Source organism: Onychostoma macrolepis, chromosome 20 (assembly GCF_012432095.1).
Source record: "Onychostoma macrolepis isolate SWU-2019 chromosome 20, ASM1243209v1, whole genome shotgun sequence".
NCBI lineage: Eukaryota > Metazoa > Chordata > Actinopteri > Cypriniformes > Cyprinidae > Onychostoma > Onychostoma macrolepis.
In genome coordinates, this window is record NC_081174.1 from 2,388,360 (window position 1) to 2,403,507 (window position 15,148).

A 15,148-nucleotide genomic window follows, 5' to 3' on the forward strand; every position below is an offset into this window, starting at 1 on the left:
TGCTGTCTGTTCTGTTGGTTCAGTTCAGATCAATATATCAGTGTCAAGCTCAAAAATCTGAATCAAGTTCAGTTCAGTTATAAGCAGTTTTAAAAAAGGCAGCGATGTTGTTATTCAGCTTGAGTCAGTTCAGTGTTAATTCAGTTCAGTTCAATATCAGTGTGGATGTTGCTCGATGTGATTCAGCTATAAAGCAGCTCTACAGAAGATGATAGTGCATCATCCAGCTTAATTCAGTTCAAGTCATTTGGATTTTATTTGAGTGGCAGTTAATAGTATTATAGTATTTAATAGTATTATAGTATTGTTCCTTTTGAAGAGAGAAAATGGAGAAAAAAGGAGTATTGTTCGTCAAATAAATTCTATATAAATATACTGTATATAAAGTATAAAGATCCAAAGCCTGCCTTAAATGGAATTAGTGACAATTTTACTACAATATTGTGACACATATCTGAGTGAGAAAACATATATATGGGGTCAGGACTTGATTTAATCCATCGGCTGTTGAGTGGACTGTCATTGGCTTAAATACATGGCAGTCTCACAAGAAGAGCACGTTTTGACATTTTAATTACAAAGATTACGGGGTATAAAAAAAAATATATATATATATATATATATGCATGAATGAATTGTTCACAACAAGACCAATAACATGCATATAGAAAATAATGAGATTATTTTCAAAATAAATGTCAATTGTGATTTCATGCCGACAGCTGTGTGGAAAGAAACACTGATAACAATCACTCAAATATAAGAAGAAGAAGAGAGCAACTTCAGGCACATTAATGAAACAAAACAAGACACTTTGAATAAGAACACACACACGCACACACAAACACACACACACTTTGTCTGAACAGGCATTTATCAGCCAGCTCTATAAACTTCCCTTGTGCTTCAGTTGACTGAAACAAATCTTCTCCCTCATTTAGTAAATCAAAGCACTCTGTGCTGTACAATGATCCATCAATTAGCACAGCACAGATTAATTACTGGCAGCGCTGACACTCACACACTGATGCACTTTCAGCCAAACCTGCCCAAAACACCACGCTCATCCTTGTGAAGTATCTTGTGATTTGATGTGTTAAATATGAGATGTTGTGTGTGTTTTCACAGATGTGTGCGGTGGGCTACCGCAGGGTGAACGGGACGCTGTACCAGGGCGTGTGTGAACGCTGTCAATGCCACGGACACGCGGAGCGCTGCCATGACGTCACTGGACACTGCCTGGTAATATGTGTGTGTGTGTGTGTGTGTGTGCTCGTGCATGTAATTAGTTTTAATGTCAACACGTTAATGCTTATTTCCAAAAAACTATGTTTAACTAGTTTAACTTTTAACTAGTTGATTATTAGCGTGCCTATTATTAACATATTGGCTGTTTATTATTCTGCATGACCAGATTCTACAGTACATCTCTAATCCTACCCAATACCTAAACTTAAAGGTGCAATAGGTGATTGTCTTCAGAAACATTTTTTGTTATGCTGGTTGAAAGTCTCTTCACATCCCGATAGCAATCATTAAGTTAAGTGGTCTAAATGTATTTATCTGTATTTGTATATTCTGTGGAAGGCGTAGGACCAAGAAATGTTCGTTCAATCCAAACGCTCGGCCCGAGCGTTTTAATTGGCTTTCCTACCTGCCTGTCAACATATGTATTTGCATACCTCTGCGCACACGGTTCGCGCAGACAGGATACGTCATCAGCGCGATCACACGTATGTGTGCAGGGGGCGTGGCTTTAGACAGCGATTGCAGGGATGGTGGGACGTTCGTTTTCAGTGCCATCAGGCTAAAGTTAGCATTTTCCAAGATCTCCTAATGCACCTTTAACAACTACCTTACTAACTATTAATAAGCATCAAATTAGGAGTTTATTGTGGCAAAAGTCATAGTTAATGGTTTGTTAATGGTGAGAATTGAACCTTAAAATAAAGTGTGACCGTATTTTGTTGTTTTTCTTTTCTTTTTTCATAGTGAGTGTACAGAATTGACTTGCTGTGTCATTGCTGCTTTTGTTGTTGTAGCTGTTTGCCCATAATAGCAGAACTGCATTATAACACAATCTGCTGTGAATGCAGTTCAGATGGAGTCACAGAAAATAGAACCGTTCCATTTCCTGTGTGTGTGTGTGTTGCACGCTCTCTTCTGTCTTGTTCTTTCTCTTCTATCCAGTGAGTGTGTGATTGTTAAGCCAGAGTAATTGGCACGGGTTTAAATGGGTTGTTTATTTGTATGCAAACACAAATGAGGTTTGGGTCCACATTATCTTTGAGTATTGAATTACATAACTGACACATTAACAAACATTAGCAAACACAAACAAACATGTTCATACAACAGTATCACTTCCTCTGTCCATAGCTTGTTACAGCAGTGAACTGGACTGAATGATTACGTGCGTGCATGTTTGTGTGTGTGTGTGTGTGTGTGTGTGTGTGTATGTGTGGATGGATTGTGCTGTGATTATCATTGTGTGCATGTGTATTTACTGCTCAAAGATGAAATACTAGCGCTGTCCCTCCAATCCATTAGTCTGACACTGTGTGTCTCTGACTGATTAAAAGTGTTAATCCATACTGCCACATTACTTTTAAAAGTTAGGCATCACAATATTGTGTAATGCCTAATTAAATGTAAGCAATTGTGTTACATTGTCACTTTTTATGGAATGGAATTGATACTTTTGGCTCAGTTGCACAGAAGCTGCATGTGTGAGAATGGAGCTGACTGCCCGCATTGCAAGTGTTTGTCGATCCGTACGATTCGCTCCCGGAAGGCTCTCTTTGAGAAGGGAGCCTTCGCCAGCATTCCTAGCGGCATTGGTCCCACTTCCAAATATACTGTATGTTTTCCAGGGCTTCTGAGGGCAGGCCCCTCTGGGGAGAACGTAGCGGTACTGGGAAGCTCGCTACCTCCACGGAGGTCTCTAGAGCAGCTAGATCGGCCATCTCCTGCCGGTCCTCCACTTCAGGGCCCGAGCTAGCAGCTCAGATAACACCAGAGGTCAGTCGCGAGAGACTGATTCCCTTAGTAGACTATTTGGCAGCGTGGAAGCTTCTGCCAAATGTGTCTCAGAGGGTCCTGCACACTGTAGAAAAAGGCTACCGCATTCAGTTAGGTTCTCCTCCGCCTCGTTTCAATGGGGTAATTCCCACTCTGGTGGGTCCCGAGCAGGCTCTGGTAATGGAACAAAAAGGAAACACTCTCTTGAGGAAGGAGGCCATCGAGGTGGTCCCTCCTCTTGACAGAGAGTCCGGGTTCTACAGCCGGTACTTCATCGTTCCGAAGAAGGATGGGGGGTTGCGTCGCATTTTAGAACTGCGTCTGCTGAGCTGCTCAGTCATGCGACTGAAGTTCAGGATGCTCACAATCAAACAAGCCATGTCTCAGATCAGGTTCGAGGACTGGTTTGTCACGATCTATCTAAAAGACGCATACTTCCATGTCTCCATCCTTCCCCATCACAGGAAGTTCCTGAGGTTCGCTTTTGAGGGCGAAGCTTACCAATATTGGGTTCTTCCGTTCGGCCTTGCACTCTCACCCCGCACTTTCATAAAGTGTGTGGATGCTGCTCTGGCTCCACTGAGACTCCAGGGCATCAGCATACTCAATTATATCGACGATTGGTTGATATTAGCTCAATCGGAGCAGTTTTCCGATGCAGCTCGAGCTCCTGAAGAGGAACGTCTCCAGGTTACGTATGTAACCATGGTTCCCTGAGGGAATGAGACGCTGCGTCCCCTTGCCATATTTCCGGCATCACTGGAAGCGCTTCCTTTACTCTCCAGAAGCTGCCGCTGTTTCCACCGCACATGCTTTAAGCTTCCTGGTCTCTACGTCACCCCGTCCGTGACGTCTCGCCCATCCATTGAACTGATTACACATCTGATTCAGAGCGTGGTCACGCTGAAGACGTTCCCATAGCGTTTTCCGACACAGCGTCTCATTTCCTCAGGGAACCATCATAGGTAACCTGGAGAAAATTTTAGGCATTAGAAACAAAAGTTAAATACAGCTTTAATTTATTATTATTATTTTTTTATTTTTGTTGAACATTTGAATTTATATTCTTTGTTTATTTATTTATTTATTTTTCTGAGCTTAAAATAATGACCATCATGCATTTTTACCATGATTTACAGCAGATACTCAAAATGTCATTCAGTGTAACAATAGTTGTTCTTGTCAGGCACATTTAGAACAAGAATCTTTAGATGACATTAAAATACTGTTTAATGATCACAGTGGAGCTCCCAAAAAAACTAATTAATTGTCATTTCATTTTAGGTCTTTGCTACTATCCTTCAAACCACTATGATTTATCCACTTGTCAGCAAGAGGTTTTTAATATAGCTTTAAAATATAATAATAAAAAAAATATATATATTTATTTATTTATTTTTTTAGATTTTGTAAATAAGTACAGGGCAGAAAAATATGTTGCATTTTTACATAAATATATGTGTTGTACTGAATGACATTATATGAACAATGAACCTTATTTTACCCATATTTTGTTTTATTTTCACAAAAGTTATTTGAAACATTAGACACTTTATTTGCATCTAACATGCTTTCTATGTATATAAAATCACTTAGTAAATTTAATTTGTGGATACGGACACTAAAATCTGAGATGACAAACACCTGAGAAGAGATGATGCCAACCCCTCAGAGGACCTCAGAAGATGCCAACCCTCAGACAACATACAAAATTACCAAATTTTGCCATAAGTTAAATATATATAGATATATTAAAACACATCCATGTGTTGACATTAGTCATGTGTGTGTGTGTGTGTGTTGTAGGGCTGTAGGGATCACACGGTCGGACCGTACTGTGACGAGTGTGCTCCTGGATATTACGGAGATGCCACCAGAGGAACTGCAGACGACTGTCAGCCATGTGCTTGTCCTCTTCTCAGCCCTTCAAACAAGTACGTCAGCACTGATAACAGGAAGTCATGACATCAGAACCTACAAATAAACACTCACCAACCATAATCAAAGCAGTTAAACAGTCACATAATAGTATTTTCAGATTATTGTATGTAACCTTGTTTTTGCCAGTTTTTTTCAAATACAATGTTTCTTATGCTTAACAATGTAAAGGCAAGAAAAAAACAAAAACAAAAACATTCAAGTAAAGAAATAAAGAAACAACCCCATTGTACTTTAAAAACTAAATCAAAATAACAGAGATACTAAACCAAATATATATTAATATATATATATATATATATATATATATATATATATATATATATATATATATATTAATTAAATCATGGTTTGAGCTGGCATTGCTACAAATCTGAAATGTGTTTAAAAATGTGAACAATGTGCTTTTAGTGGTACAACAGCTTGTTATTGGGGCAGAACCTTTAAGAAAAAATGTAAAATATGAACTAAGAGATATCATCATACATCCCCAGCTGTTTATCACAGTACATTAAAGATGTCATCGGATGCAAAATTCACTTTTCAAGTTGTTTGAACATAACAAGTTGTGTTGGAAGTGTGTGTGCACATCCATCCTATAATGATAAAAATCCACCAAGTGTTTGTTTTTTTTAAATCCCCATTTTAAAATCCCCTCTCTCAAATCAGGCTGTTCTGAGATTCCTGTCAGAATGATGTAGTTCTGTACAGGCCCCTCCCACGATAGTTGATTGACATGGCCGTCTTACCTTAGACCCACCCTGAGTGAGCTGTAAACAGTCCGCCGTCATTGTGTCGACTCCAGTGCAGGGGAAGACAAGATATCTCAGATTAAGCGATAGAGGTGTTTTGTTGTTGGATGTAATAATGAATATAGCAGTTGTCAGTTACTCCCGACATCTGAGCCGCTGAAGACACAGAGGATTAACGTTACTTTCGCTTTGAAGGGAATGCGCCGATCCCCAATCTGCCTAAATGTGTTTATGTTCGCGTGAATCATTTGTGATCCAGCTTCATCTACAGAGGAAGTGAGTATAAGGGTTTTTTTTTTATGAATCTTTGTAAATCACCTTTCCTAATAACGTGCTAGTTAGCCAGTTTCGCCAAAGTAAACAGCATAGATATGCATGTCTATGGTAAACAGTACTGCTCGTCACCCCACTGAAGAGAGGGGTGGGGTTAGCAGAGTAATTAGCATTTAAAGCAACATGGACCAAAAAATGGCTTGCTGAAAACAGAGCTGGTTTTGATAGAGTAAAAAAGGTGTTTTTTACACTAACATTGAGAAATTTGAACCAAAGTATGTTATAGGCTTTTAATTAAGACCTTAAAGAATCTCATCAACTTGTACAAAATGGGCATCCGATGACCCCTTTATAGTAATTGTATTCTGAAATGTTATGTTTAAACATGCAAATTAACTACTATCCAGTACCGCCGCTCCCTATATGCAGTTTGCGTAGGGCACCAACTCCTAGGGGGGCACCATCCCAGTTGCTCAAAAAAAAAAAACACACGTGACGCCATTCCCACATTCCCGCTCGCACCTCATATTTGCGGCTGAATGCAAATGATCATAATTAATGGACGACTATGCCCGTGAAAAGACATCAGCAAACCGGCGCCAAGGAAAAAAAAGAAAAGAAAATGTTAATAACATGTTTTAATGTCGGAAATAATTTCACCACCAACAACGCATGTAATATTCTCTCTAGTTTCCATGTTCCCTTACATTCCCTTAACTTAGCCATGGTTTTAACATGAATAAAACCAAAAACCATTGTTCTTGTAGCCATGGTAACTGCAAATTAACCATGGTTTTGTTACTTCAAATAATAATTTACAAAGTAGTATTAAAAATTTTTTGTGGTTATAAAAACAGACCTAAGCCAACAATAGCCTTTAAAATTACTTAAAATGCATTATATAAAAACGAGGAGGCAATAATGATTGGTTAATTAATAATTATATGGTTTTATCGAATAAAACTGTTAAAATACATGATGTATGCTAATACAAAATAAACAATTTATGTACATTACATGTTATTGCAAATGCATGCAAAGGGAGCCAAAGGTCTGGTAATTGCTGCTGTTATACTTACAGGACAATCAAATCCTTGTTTAATACGCTATTTTGACCAAACATTTAATTCAAATATCCACTTAATCTTTAATTTAAAAAAATAAATAAATAACATTTTGCGTTTAGTCGCCTTAAGGGGACAAATTAATACCTCATCTAAGGTACATGTGTACCTTTTAGGGGTACATAAGGTACAAAGATGTCCTTTTGAGGCTACTGCCCCAGTGACAAGCTACAATGTTTGCACACTTTTTTTTCTGAAAGTGTTGCATCACTAAAAGAAACTGCTGTGTGCAAACAGGTTTCCTGAACATTGCTATTGGTTAGTCATAGAGTCAGTGTTAAGTTAAGTCGTGACATATTGTCAAGTATGGTGACCCATACACGAAATTGTGCTCTGCATTTAACCCATCCAAGTGCACACACACACAGCAGTGAGTAGTGAACAAATGCACACACACACAGTGAACAATTAGGGGTTCGGTGCCTTGCTCAAGGGCACCTTAGTCATGGTATTGAAGGTGGAGAGAGTTCTGTTCATTCACAATCCCCACCTTCAATTCCTGCCGGCGCAAGAATCGAACAGACAACCTTCAGGTTACAAGCTCCCTACCCGACTCCCTAACCATTAGGCCACGACTACCCCCCTGAGTGTGTTGCTATGCTGGGCAGGTCGGGATATTATAAGAGACCGAGAAATGTTGTGATCATGCCAGAGACTCAAACAGCACAATAAACCTGTGGGAGACGAGAAACTATTTCAAAATTTGTATCACTAAAAAAAAAAAAAAATTGCACATATCATCTTGAACAATCTTGTGCTAGTAGCAGACTCAACTTGTTTAACTAAAACCGGTTAAGACCATAATTCAGTTTAAATTTTTCTTATTTTTAGCAGATAGTATTTATAAGGATGACTTGTAGCTCTTCCAGCATGCAAAGTCCTGCATGCTTCAACTTCAACTCTGTAACTGGCGCATGATTTCAGCACTAGGCTAATATTGGCTGTAGCATGCTAGTGGCTAATCCAGAAAGAGTAGACATGTCCCAGAATCCAACAGCTGAACATTCCACATCCTCAATCGGTCTAAAGAAAGCGTCGCTCCCCTCCTGCCCTCAGCATTCCCAGCATGCCCCTCAGCCGGGCTCCAGTGTCGTCTGAAATAGCCACACAGTCATTATGCTAGAGCTGATGGCAGAACCTGACCTCGCTGTACAGGGTTTGCCCACCAGCTAAACCGTCTTGGGCTTCAGACTCTCTCTGGCTTCGGTTTGATCCAGAGTGAGCACTTATGACGAATGGGAAGGATGTTTTTAATTCGCTGCTCTTTTATTTTTCTCTTTGTCCCCTTGTTGGCTCAAAAACACCGTAGTTTCAGTCCCACATGTCACGTCGATGCCAGGGGTGAGATGATCTGTGATCGATGCCCGCCGGGTTACACGGGCACACGCTGTGACAGGTAAGACGACAAGGTTTTGCCTCCAGACTTTACCTTCAGTGGGGTAAGTTGTGCCACTTTTTACTCAAGCTCTCCTCTATACAAAAAGAAACAAGACTGGTTATAGCTAATGATATTTCAGTGTCTTTAACACCAGGCCATACAGTGCATGCATAATTATTAAGCATGTTGTTATTCTGATAATAATTTTTTTTTCCAAGCACATTTTACCAATTCCAAACCATATCAGTCTTTATAATTACTATTAATTTTGTATTTAATCATTTATAAGTGATTTATAATTGTCCTTGAAGGCTGGAAGTGAAAAACTCCTTTATATTCAGGTGTGCAAAATTATTAGGCATGTTTTCTTTTACAGATAAAATGAGCCAAAAAAAAGAGATTTAACTCAGACTGAAATGTCAAAAATTATTCAATCCCCATTAGAAATATTCAAAACTAATGCAATACAGAAATTGCAAAGTTAAGGCATGACCATTGGACAGCAAAATGCTCACTGGGACAGCGGGGTCAGAAAAAAAGACACTTGTTAACTGCAAATAAATTAAGAATTAATGTGAAGAATTAGGTGTGAAACCATCAGGAAACATTTAGTCTCCAGTGCCACCTTTTTCCAGAACTGTAACCTTTCTGGAGTCTCCAGAATTACAAGGTGTCAGATTCTCAGAAGCTTGGGTAAAAGATGACCCTCAGTTTTAGGAGCTCACTTTTAGTCAATCTTGCAAGACAGACTTTTCAGGATAGGAGATGGACAAAACGAGCTCCTAAAGCTTACAGCCAGATTCTGGAAGATAAATTCTTCAAACAGTGGTACAAGAGGATGTGATGCTGGTCCTTCAAGAGTCACTCTCAACTTATCTGTCCATAAAGCCTATTAAAAAAATAAAAATAAAATACTTTCACAATACTTCAGCATGTTATTCTTATTAAGTGAGGGCCATATTTTAGGATTTTTTACCCAAGCAAAGTCTCTGAGAACCTGACACCTTGTAATTCTGGAGACTCCATGAAGGTTGCAGTTCTGGAAAATGTTGGCAATGGAGACTAAATGTCTTTTCTTCTCCACCTGTTTTTTTTTTTTTTTTCTTACCGTGCTGACCCACTGAGCATTTTGCTGTCCAATGGTCATGTCCTAAATTTCTGTATTGCATTTGTTTTGAATATTTCTCATGGGGATTGAATAATTTTTGACTTTTCAGTCTGAGTTAAATCTCTTTTTTGGCTCATTTTATCTGTAAGGAGTTTTTCACTTCCAGCCTTCATGGACAATTATATATCACTTATAAATGACTAAAAAAGCTAAATTAATAGTAGTTATTAAGATTGATGTGGTTTGGAATTGGTCAAATGTGCTTGGGAAAAAAAAATATGATCAGAATATCAACTTGCCTAATAATTATGCACGCACTGTAGATGTATGACTTCTGAATAAACAAAGTTATCCGTTCACACAGATTGCTGTGTCATGTAAAATTGAATCAATGTGACTGGTTTACATTTCAAATAAAAACCTTTTAAATACAAAGGTCAAGTTTGCATTTACAAGTGCTGCTTGCACATCTTACCCCAAAGTATCTGACACACTTTACCCCACAGCTGGCATTTTGTGTAAAATGCTAGGCTACATTTAATTATCGATGACTAATCATTAGTCAGATTATGACTATGGATGTAAAACTCCATTTGACCTGTTTTACTTTTTCTGGTAATATGCTCACATGACACAAATTATGCATAAAAAAGTGCCAGATTAAAGAGGTGACACAATTTACTCACTGGCACATCTTACCCAACACTTTCCTTATTTTTAGTAACTCTAGTGACTGAAGGTTTGATATTTTTCATTGTTAAGCATGCGCTTGTATGAAAGTATTGATTCTATGAAATGATTCTAAGGTGTCACCAGTTCTGTTGTTCTGCTGCAAGTATGGCTTGATAGTGCTACAGAGTGATTAGCAACCATTTAAAAATACATGCTTGTGGCAACGTTTTTGCAACACCGATATTACAGTATGTACCTTACTGCACGTTTTGTGTCAGTTTCAAAGTGAAATGTACAGTGAGTGACGCCAAAACACTTCACCTCTCAAGTGCAATGCCATATTGTGTGAACTACCAAGCATACCTACTGCGTTAGAAAACCCATACACATGAAGCAGTATATGTGATGCTAACATTCAAAAGTAACAGTTTTCAAATCTTGCAGCATGTAAAACATTTTTGAAGTCCTAACATAATATTGTGCAAGGAATTGTGCAAAAATTAGCCTTTCTTAATCAAAATTCTGTCCCTGTAAATCATACTTTGTGTGAAAAAGAATAAGAGTTTTACTGCCTCTACTGTAGTGTTCATTTCGAATGAAAACTGCAGCAATTTTTACGTATTGGTACTTTGTTTAGTTTTGCAGAAACACAAGTAGAGACACATATTTCCGATGATCCTTGGTTAGTTACTTTACAGTTACAATCTTTAAAATGGCCCTAAATTTAAAATAAATGAATGAATAATAATAATGTGCATCTTTGAGAGAGGTCTTTTCCATGTGAAATGGAATGGCGTACTGGAAAGTCCCAAGCTGGGTTCATTTCTGATGATGCAGTAGATCCATTTTTGATGCAGTTTTGAAACTTGACCAGAACATCCCTGCAGAATTTTGACGGCATCAATATAATTTCAACTCAATCATTTAAAATCATTTGGCAGATGCTTTTATCCAACGTGACTTGCAGTGTATTCAAGGTATTTCATCAGTTCATGCATTCCTTGGAAATCAACCCATAATCTTGGCATTAATGCTTCTTATGTAGACTTCAGTTATAAAATCAGTCAGTTTAGTGGGTCCTTTTAATTTTGGATGCAGCCATAGAAGGACACCTCCAATAAGGGCAGCAAAAAAGCTTGTGTCCTCTCCAGTAACTCATCATATTTTTTCATAGGTATAGGGTTGGTGTAGGGCGATAGAAAATACGGTTTGTACAGTATAAAAACCATTACACCTATGGAATGTCCCCATTTAGATAGCTAAGTAAACGTGTGTGTGTGTGTGTGTGTGTGTGTGAGAGAGAGAGTGTGTAAAATGCCGAACAACACCATATGTTTGAGTTTGTAATGTGTTTGTTTGAGTAGACTAGTCAAACAAATCTTAATCTCTAGGCCATATGGATCTCTGTCCCAGTGTGACATGAAATAAAATTCAGGGATAAGACGGAGAAAATGGCTTGATCCTTTCTGGTCAGTGCAAAGTGGCCACAAATGCAATATAACACAAAGCAGCTCCCTCGCTAGCATTGGCAGCTGTGGCACTCATGGTTTTGTCTTAATTTCATTAGCATCAGAAATCACTGAGCTCATCTATCATGCAGAATATTTCCATCAGTCGCTCTGTTTATTTCTCTTTCTTTATTTCCCTTCACGTTCCCCACTGGGTGTCGATCTCTCTCGTTCAATGAAGGTTGATATGCTGATGTGTTAGCATTAGCATATGCTGCATTCTGGGAGGGTTGCGTTGGCAGTTGCACCAGCTCTGTACGCGGACTAAATCACAGTGGTGTCGTGGAATACGGCGTCTAGGTGGAAGAAAGGTCTCGGCTCTGCTGTGACCCCACCCCTGAAACAGATGGAGAGGGACTGCTGCAGTGCCACGCTAGCTGGCACCAAAGCTCTCCACGCTGTGCCATTAGCAGACACGAGGTGGAGGGAATGGAAACGAGGGAGCTGGTGGTGTGTTATGGAGGACAAGCGGAGAAAAGTTAGAGAGGAGAGAGAGTGAATGGAAAGGTTTTTCGTTCTGGGAAAAGCCAGGGACAGACGCACGTTAATGGGGCGAGATGGGACCGATCCATCACTGCTCAGACGGGGCTCGAACCCATTCTGTCCCCTGAGAGACCCACTGAAAGAGATGTGAAGGACATACTTCACACAAACTCAGTCAGGCGGCGCTAGTTGCTCCTAAAACGAGTTCTTAAAAACGCTTTGTACTGAGACAGTCCAACAGGGAAGCCACATTAAATGGAGCGCAAATAGAGACTTAATCACACACGTGTCAAAGGACTTGCAAAGGAGGTCTCAAGAATTCCTCATAGAATGCTCAGATAATCTGCAATGAGAAGGCAGAGATCTCAATATGAGCTCAAACATTTCTAATCAAATCTTTCAAAATCTGCATTTCCCAAAAGAACTGTAGTTTAAGTAGACCGAAGAGACATTTGGTGCCAAGGGGCTTCTTCAGTCCACTTGATAGCTTTTGGGAAACATCAATGAATCCACGTTTGTTGTATAGCTTTATACTTGTGTGCCATCTACTGTCTCATCAGTGCCTCTTTAGTTGAGTCTTCTGTAGAATTTTAAGAAAAACATCTGAGATAGTTTACATTTCAATGAAACTTTAAAACTCAGCATTGTCCAACATGGCCGTAAACACCATAGACATTGAACAGGATATGTCAGTTCCAGTATTCAGGTTAGCAGTCAGCCAGTGTGTGATTTTCAGTGGTTAAATCGTAAATTATTACATTTAGTTTCAATAGATCCTACATATGTGATTGTATATTTGGCCAGCCGTCAAAAGTTGCACATAACTAGGTCTCTTTAAACAGAAATCATTGTAGAATACAAGACATCATACAGTACATCATTTTTAAAACCAGATCCCAAACTTCAGAGGAACCATATCTGTAGAACCAAACTAAGCCCACTGGAGCGCTACCATGGACTTTAAAGCTTGTTTTATTAGAGTACACAGATGAGCAACAAGTGCCACAATTGCGGATTTCTTCAATTTTTAAATATCTCACTCTTCTTAAGATGCAACTTCAGAGACTTTAGTGTTGATTGCAATGATGATTGACCCTCATGAAACATAAATTGGAGATCTAAATTCCAAATGCACACAAACAGCCACACAAACCGAATCCAGATGATTTGATTTACATGTGTATTTTATATTTATAGTCTAAGCTACTCGTGGGGGTTTATACAGTTTAATGTAGTTGTGCTTTACTATTTAGATATAAATGTGATTCTTATGTAGATTAACCCCCAACACTGCATATTTTACATCTCTCCTTTTGTCTGACACACCCATTTCAGGTCTTAGAGTCTCTACCAATAAGTTGATTAAGTGTTTGATTAAGGAGACATACAGAATGTGCAGTTCTGTATGCCCAGTTCAGCTGGGGGCTCCAGAATTATGGGTGGGAACCACTGGTCTATAGGACTGCTTAATATATTCGATCAGAAATCACTAATACTGTGTAGAGCTTTAGTAGCATACTCAGCAGAAACCCTGTCAGTGACCAGCTTTACATCTCATGCACCAAAATAATGGCAAGAAAGTGCCATTCTGAAATATTATGTAAACACAAAGAGAGAAAGCTGCTTACTAATGGAGTGTCCATTTTTGGTCTCCATGTACTTGTTCTCAGTGTGAAAGCTCAGTGTGAGCCTGCTGTTGCAGTTACACTGCAGATGTGCAAGCTCTGTGAAACATTGCTTTTATTCATCATCCCGCCCCCCTGCTTCATTACACACTGTGTATGTGTTTGTTGTGAAGCATGCCTTAAGCTTGCTCTGAGAGTGTAGTAGGCAATCAGTAACAGTAATGGACTTAGTGATACTTTCAGTTTAAGAATCACTGACCCAAAACAGGAAAAACCAATACCCGTCTCTCTCCACCCCACTTAGTCTTTCACTGACCTAATTCAGCTCGGTCCCTCCATGGTGCCTGGTCCTGCTCTGAAATAGAGTACTTATGTTTAGTTTGGCCCTGCGTGGCCAGTGACACCTGAAACAGTGAGCGAGTCAGAGAGAGCAGGCTGAGCTGTATGAGGTAAAGAGAGGACAGAAATAAGAGTTTGGAACTGTCCCAGGTTTTTTTTTTAGTAATTGTTCCCTCGTGTGCAGACACACAGGAAGCTGGCCGTATATATGGCCTGGGTTAAAGACACCTGGCCCTAGTCATCAGTGCTTAAGATGGCTCTCTCGCAGCAGAGCTAACGACAGGAGAAATTATGAGCCGGCACCAGAGGGAGAGGAAGAGCCAGCCTTCAATGCTCAGTTACCCTTTAAAGGGTACTGAAGCAGTGCAGAGGTGACAGTCTGTCTGACAGCGTTGGGGTTTATGTATTTTTGAAATGGTAGGTGAGGACCCATTTACCCAGACACTTTTACTTAAAGAGATTCTGTAATCATTTCCTAACCCTTGTTTACGCCCAATGACTTCTCATTTTTCCATTAATGGATATCAGTCTTTACTGTCTTATTACACTAAATGCTCATTTAAAAAAATATATAATAAAGTATTAAAATAGCGTAAATAAAAATTTGCATGATCAGTTTTTTTATTGTAATTTGGCCTAGTAGGATGTACATGGAAATGCAGCTAAATCGGACCGAAGACAGAGCCTTGTGGCACTCCATATTTATCTGTTAAAGATCAGTCACATACACTTTTCATACCATTGACTTCTGTTCATGTGTATACGAATGCAGGAGAGCAGAAATGCAAGCTCTTGCAAAGTTGTTTTACATTTCGCTGCATTCCAAAGTTCAAGTTTGTTGAACTCTGACCTGTGAATACGTATCACATGTTACTGTGTGACCAATACAAGGCCGATAAATCACAGCATGACTTTGTAGCTGAATTA

General features: G+C 39.1%; 1 protein-coding gene across 5 annotated transcripts in view; it reads left to right on the forward strand.

Moving 5' to 3' along the window:
• lama2 (laminin, alpha 2) overlaps nt 1-15,148 on the forward strand; it is a 243,370-nt gene that overhangs the window by 132,120 nt on the left and 96,102 nt on the right. For all 5 annotated transcript variants that reach the window (XM_058755242.1, XM_058755243.1, XM_058755244.1 and 2 more), the window contains exons 16-18: nt 1,129-1,242; nt 4,828-4,955; nt 8,418-8,504. In XM_058755242.1, the coding sequence (XP_058611225.1) occupies nt 1,129-1,242; nt 4,828-4,955; nt 8,418-8,504 (329 nt within the window). The remainder of the gene's footprint in view (nt 1-1,128; nt 1,243-4,827; nt 4,956-8,417; nt 8,505-15,148) is intronic.